General features: G+C 57.8%; 1 protein-coding gene across 3 annotated transcripts; it reads right to left on the reverse strand.

Moving 5' to 3' along the window:
* Window positions 1-1,186: 1,186 nt before the first annotated feature.
* CHCHD5 (coiled-coil-helix-coiled-coil-helix domain containing 5) lies at window positions 1,187-5,783 on the reverse strand. 3 transcript variants are annotated; one of them, XM_033100950.1, is made up of 4 exons: window positions 3,992-5,783; window positions 3,105-3,245; window positions 2,836-2,922; window positions 1,187-1,337 (listed from the first exon to the last, which is right to left on the reverse strand). In XM_033100950.1, coding segments are annotated over exons 1-4 (366 nt in total). In that variant the 5' UTR covers window positions 3,994-5,783; the 3' UTR covers window positions 1,187-1,201. The 3 variants fall into 3 exon arrangements, with proteins under 3 accessions (XP_032956841.1, XP_032956844.1, XP_032956843.1); XM_033100953.1 differs by having other exon boundaries at window positions 2,836-2,938; window positions 3,992-5,724; XM_033100952.1 differs by having other exon boundaries at window positions 2,773-2,938; window positions 3,992-5,690.
* Between the last annotated feature and the right edge of the window lie 692 nt (window positions 5,784-6,475).

Raw genomic sequence — 6,475 nt, forward strand, 5'->3', positions numbered from 1 at the left:
AAAAAGGGATTGTCATTAGATTCTACAGACCCTAGAAAGATAATCATGACATTCTGAACAAATTTGTGACCATCTGAAAATCCGTATCATGTGAACAACTCTTGAAAACATACCCTTTACCAACACAGGCGCCCCTCCCCCCTCGGCCTCAGGACTCGCCTTGACCCACAATGTGCAGTACAGGCCTGAGGCTTCCACTCTGCTCCCCAAACCCGAGACCACACACAGGGAGCCGGCCCAGCCAACTGGATGCTCTGAAGGGGGGTCTTGCCCCGGTCTGTTATCGCACTTCAGAAGCCACTCAAAGTGCGGTTGGCTGCAAGCACACAGAAACCAAGGAACTCAGTCCACAGCCCAAGGAAACGAGTTGGGGACAGAAGCCAGCAGGATCCCACAGCCTTTCGGGGACCCCAGGAATGACCAGCGCTGTCTGCCCTGACCACTTGGACTTCCACCTCGCTCCCACACACTTGACAGCTGCCATTGCCTCAAAGATGGTCCCCAGGAGACCCCGGCTCACTTTCCAAACCGGGGTACAGGCCTCAGTTTCAAACCACCAGTCCAGCGAGCAATGGCCTGAATGGGGGATCTGGGTGCAGCCCTGGGCATGCTGGGACTCTCTCCCACAGACCTGCCCCTGCTGGGGGACCGGTGATCACCTGATGTGCCCACGGAAGCTATCACCCGAGGAGGGACAAGCAGCAGCTGCGGCAGCCGTGACTACCCATTCACTCGTGCTCTTCTGTGAGCTGAGTGCTGTCACCTGACCCCCTGCTCAGCGCAAGGGCTGCTCGACTCCACAGGGCAGGGCGAGTGCTAGACGGTCGTGCCGACGAAAACAGCCTTTGGTGACACATGGGGGCTGAGGGATGTCCTGTGCAGTCTCACAGGAGTCCCCAGTGGGACTGGATCCCAATTGCCCAATCTATTGCTTGACTGCTCTGAACTCGGGAGGAAAAGAGGTGTGACTTATGCCCCTAGGCCTCACAACACTCGAAAACTGGGCAGGTGCTGGTGTGGCGGGAGGAAGGGCCTGTCCCACGTCCACGCAGGAGACAGGAGCTGTCTGTGGGCAGTTAACAAGGGGAGAGACAGGCCCTTGCACACTCGGTGACGCTGGGCTCAGAGGACGGGTGTCTGCCCAGCTGGCTGTCCAGGGTCCGCAGGGGCTAAAGGACTCAGAGCCTGGGATACAGAGTCTTTATTTATTGTGAGTCCCAAGTCCAGAGCCCTCAGGACATCTGGCCACTCTCCAAGGCTGGGGGCACCAAGTGGCAGTCACGCCCGTCATTTTCCTACGGTCCAAAGTGTCCTCAGGAGGCAGGCAGTGGCTGTGTCTGTGGGAAAAAACATGTCAATGTGTAATAGCCCCCGTTCTGTGCCCGGCCCTGGGACCCCATGGGGAGACTGAGGAGACATGTCATAGGCTGTCCCTGCAGAGCGCATGGTCTGGAGGGACCGCGTGTCAGGTGACAACCTCAGCCACCTGCCACGTGAACACGGGACGCAGTGACGTGTCATGGGGCAGAGACGGCAGCTCTGCCGTGTGCCTGCCACCGCTACAGGGACCGGGGACTAGCGACAGACGTGGCAGGTACAACTCTGACTCTAGGGAGGGACAGACAACACACGAACAGAACTACATCAACTGACAACATTCAAGAAGAAAGTCAGTTAGGGAAAGAGGCGTGTCGGGCTCAGGGACACTTCAACTGTCGGCCACATGAACAGGTGTGTGCACCTCATGTCTTATGAGACGGGGACGAGTGGGAAGGACCAACTGGCCCTAAGGTGGGAAGGTGGGGTCTTTACTCTCAGAGGCCAAAAACCTTGCAGGAAACGTCACCAACAGGACGAGGAAACCAGTGTGGCCAACATTCGGTCGTTGCTGAACGTTTCCTGAGAAGAATGGAGACCCTGCCTGTCAGTGGGTCTGGGGGCCTGAGACTTTCCCTCGTCCCTGCCTCACAAAATATGACTGCAGGGTCAGGGAGGGCAGTGACGTGAGCCATGGTGAGGGGGCTCGGGGACACGGAGCCTGGGCAGGGACAGGCCCTCGGAGATGTTTGCTGAGATGACAGCTAAGCAGGGCTAGGAGGTGCAGTCTAACCGCAGGAGACACAGCCCGGGGCTGGGCCTCGGGGCTGGAGGCCAGGAGGGGGAGGGGGCCGCAGGAGCTGAGACCTGGCCTGCGGAAGCGTTTCCAGGTAAAGCAGAACATGGTCACACTTTCTCAGGGACACTCTGGGACCGTTAGAGGGTGAACTGGCTGGAAGGGGTGAGAGGAAAATGGAGGTCCAAGAGGAGAAGGGGTGTCACTGGTGCTGGTAAAGATGTGACGTTTGCCTTTGGCGCTCACCGTGCTGTAAACAGCCAAACCAGGGCTCTCAACCTTTTTGCCAGTATGGCCATTTATTTTAAACTGTACCATGCTTAGGTACACTGCAGCTGCCTCTGTGCTAGATACAATAAAAACAGTGGGACCGTCGTCACCCCATGCTCAGTCCTGCTGGGACAGCTGATAGTCCTGGGGAGGGCAGGCGAGGTGACAGTGGGCTGACGGGTCTCCTAGGGGTTTTGTTCAGTGAGGACAGGAAGCCATTGCTGAGCTTCACGCAAAGGAGTGCTGTCACTAGTTCTCGGTTCTTAGGTTCTCTCTGGCCACCCTGCCCAGGCAGGTATGGGGGACTTGAGCAGGTTGGCAGGGCTAAAGCAAGGACTGTGTGCCGGTCCCTGCGGGGAGGGCTGGGCTGGGGGTGACCTGGGCTCTACCTGCACGGCTGCAGGGCTGCGCGGTGGCGGCACGCGCTCGGCGCACTGCAGGAAGCGGCGCACCTGCTCTGCACACTTGCCCGTGGACGCCTCGTTCTGCCGCAGACACTCCTCGAAGGCCTCGAAGGGCTCGGCGCAGGCCTGGCGGATCTGACGGATGATGGGGCTGCGGGGAGCGCACCTCCGGCGTCCAGGCTTCCGCCGCGCGGCCCGCCCGGCATTGCCCTCCCTGGCCGCCCCGCGCTGCCCTGCACTGCGTCCCTGCTACCCCCCGCCCCCACTGTCCATCCCGCACTGCCTCCCCCCGACCCCCGGCACTGTCCCGCACTCACTGGGAGGACGTGCATTGAGCGATACTCATCTTGAGGTGGTGACAGTCGCGTTGCCACGACTCAGGCTTGGCCGCAACACACTGGCCATACTGGTCCAGCTCTCGGCTGCAGTAGCGAGCAGTGACCTCCAGGGCCGCCTGCCTGCGGGACACGGTGGGGAAGGGGGCTGTGACCCGGGCCCGTGTGGGGGTCTGGGGGCTGACCAGGGACAGGGCCGGGGTGGGGGGGGTGTGCGGGGTCTGTGGAGTGGGCCGGGGGCTTCGGGGAGGAAGCAGTGGTGGTCCTTAAACAGGTCTGCTCACTCCACTGCAGGGCTGTACTCCTGGCAGAGAAGTCTGGGAGGCCAGTCGCTTCCAGCGCGGCCTTACAAGTAGGACCCAGAGCTCTGGGAGGACTCGGGAGCCGCAGGTGGATGTGAGGGTCCAACCGGTGGGGTCTGAAGTCCCAGGGAGGGTCTCCTGACCAGAGTCTGAGAGTGGAGACTTGAGGACAGGGCACCGAGGTGACACTTGAGGCCCTAGGGGGTCACAGGGTCCTCGGGGCACAATCTAGAAGCGCCGGGTCAGCTTGGGGACAGGTCTGGGACGAGTCTGTGCCTGTCGCTGAGGTCTGGGGTCTGGGACAGAGCCCAAGGGGAAGGTGGAGTGACCTGGGAGCGAAACGTGGAGCTCCAAGGACTGGGGTCCTGCAGGAGATCTGAATGTGAGAGGAAACATCAAAGTCCTCGGATCGCACGAGGAGGGGCAGGGCCTGGGCAGGCGGGGAGGAGGGGACGGCGCGGAGTCCGGATGGTCGGAGCTCTAAGAACAGAGGGGCCGACCCCTCCTCCAGGATCCCGGGTCACCGGGGTAGAAAAGGCGTGCGCGGCAGGCGCTCCTGCTACTCACATGTCGAGGCCGGTGCCTGGGAGAAATAGTCAGGGAGGTGCGCCCCGCCTTTTCCGGTGTCAGGTTGTGATGGCGGCGCTAAGCCTAACCCTCTCTGCTTCTCTTTTTCCGGTAGCACAGCGTACGAGCGGCTCTACTCCCTTAAGGGCCAAACCGTTATGGCGGCGCCCTGCTTCTGCTTCCGCCCCTGCCGGCAATGGCGGCGCCCTGCCTCTCCTTCCGGCCCAGCGTGTAACGGCGGCGCCTGAAGAGCCACTTCCAGCCTCTGCCCGCAATGGCGGCCCTCTACTGGCCACTTCCGGTCCCTGCCAGCAGTGGCGGCGCTCTTAGCCACTTCCGCCTCGACCGGCTCAGTGGCCTTATCCTATTCCTGGCTTGCCCTGGCGGCGCCCAGACTTCACAGGAAGTAAATGATAGGAAATACGGCGGTGCCCCGGCAGCAAGGCAAGCGCGGCACTGAGCTGCGAGTCGCCCTGCGGGGCTGGGCCACAGCCACACACGTTCCCAGCCATCTGACTGGAGCTAGTGGAGCGCAACTGTTCTTTGCTGTGGCCCTTCAACATGTGTCGCTCGCGGCTTGTCTGGACGCCGCGCTGCCCACCGTCCTTTAGGGGCACTGGTTCGCACGCCTGCGCAGAGCCGGCCGGAAGGAGCGTCACCCCAAGTCGCGCCCCCTGGCGGAAGCCCAGAAGCCGGCGGACGGGAGCATCTGTACTAGCTGCTCTGCAATTCCGCTCTGTGTGGTGACAGTTCCAGGGTGGAGCTGGCCCAGCCACCCCCAGTGGGAGGCGGGGCGTGAGTGTCCTCCGGTCCGAGCGGGGCGGCGGTGCCGCCGCGAGCACGCCAGGTCCCCCCGAAATCTGGCCAAACGAACCCACGTGCAGTTGTAGCGTTTCAGACAAGTGCTTGGAGCCTCGGCGTGCTCGTCTGTGAAATTGGGGTGACAGTGACGCCTTCCCGTGAGGCACAGATTGGGGGCCAGTGCAGGAGCTGTCCCCGAGACATACCTGAGTCAGCCTTGGTGACATAGGCTTGGAGGCACGTGCACCCCAGTCAGTGTTTTCACCCAAGTCTCCTGCAGTTCTCCTTCCTGCAAAACCTTCCGAGTGCCCTTTGGGTGGGAGAAGGGGGGAAGGAACAGTGTCCAGGACTAGCTGACGGGAGACGATGCTTCTGGTCTAGTGGAGCAGAACACTCGTGGGGACACGAAGGTGATCTGAGTTTCGGTTTGCTGCTGTGGCACCACAAAGTAAAAGCATCACGGAGCTGAACATTCTCAGGGAGGGGCAATGAACCGAGTAAGAAAGACACACTAAATTAGTGATGGACAATAAGGGAATGACCATTCTGGGAAGGGAACGGAAGTGTTGGGAGTATCCAGAGGTATGTTCTGATTTGTAATTAGAAATATGTAGATCTTTGTCTTTATCCACACTGGTCCTGGCACAGAGCTCCAAAACTTCTTGAATTTCCTAAGTGACAGAGCAACAAAGGTGTCTTTATGTTATGGAGGTGACTTTTGGGCCCCATCCAAGGATGCCAGAACTCCCAGCCTCTGGAGAGGGAAGAGGGGCTGGAGATTGAATCAACAGCCAACGGCCAGCGATTTCATCAATCCTGTCTATGTGATAAGGCCTCCATAAAACCCCAAAAGGATGGAGTTTGGAGAGTTCCAGGTTGGTGACATATGGCGATGTGGGGACAGTGGTGCACCTGGAGGGCAAGCAAGTTCCCTGCCCTTCTTCCCCCAGGCCTCGCCCTGTGCACTCTTCCATCTGCTGTTCCCGAGTTCTGTCCTATAATAAACCAGTGATATCGTGAGTAAAGTGTTTCTCTGAGCTGTGAGCCACTCTGGCAAATTAATCGAACCCGAGGAGGGGGTCAATCTATAGCCAGTTGGTCAGAAGTACAGGTGACAACTAGACCTGATGGCTGCTCCTGTCCAACCTAAGAAAGCTTAAGAACACTACAGGAAGGACGGAAGCAATCTGTTACATAAAATGAAGACAAGACATAAATGTGATGCTAAATATTAAACAAGTATTTTGCAAATCTCTTTAAAAATTAATTACTGCTTAAAGCAAAAGCGATAATGTAAAATATTGACAAAAATGGCACAAAGGCCAAGAGAAGGGGAAGTGTATAGTGTTGCAAAGTTCTCACACTAGAAATTTTAAAGGAAACAACTAAAAATGAAAATGTAGATGAAAGTAGAGCTGAGACAGGTGATCAAATGAAATAAAAAATAACTAAATAACTAAACCAGCTCTACACAAGAATGGCCAACTTACTTTTGACAAAGGTACAAAAGTAATTTCGTGGGGGAAGGGCGGTCTTCAAATAATGGTACCCGAGTGACTGGCTGTACATCAGCAAAAAGATGAATCTCGACCTAAACCTCACACCTTCTACAAAAATAAACTCAAAATAGACAACTGGGTTATAGATTTAAGTGAAAAGCATTAAACTACAAAACCCTTAGGA

This window comes from Rhinolophus ferrumequinum, assembly GCF_004115265.2.
Source record: "Rhinolophus ferrumequinum isolate MPI-CBG mRhiFer1 chromosome 13 unlocalized genomic scaffold, mRhiFer1_v1.p Super_scaffold_3, whole genome shotgun sequence".
Taxonomy (NCBI): Eukaryota; Metazoa; Chordata; class Mammalia; order Chiroptera; family Rhinolophidae; genus Rhinolophus; species Rhinolophus ferrumequinum.

Excerpts from the sequence above, each read along its gene's own strand:
- CHCHD5 (XM_033100950.1), bottom strand. Across the intron at positions 2,923-3,104 it reads GCTCAATGCACGTCCTCCCA|ATCCGCCAGGCCTGCGCCGA; the intron begins GTGAGTGCGGGA and ends ATCATCCGTCAG. Across the intron at positions 1,338-2,835 it reads CGGGCAAGTGTGCAGAGCAG|ACACAGCCACTGCCTGCCTC; the intron begins GTGCGCCGCTTC and ends TTTTTCCCACAG.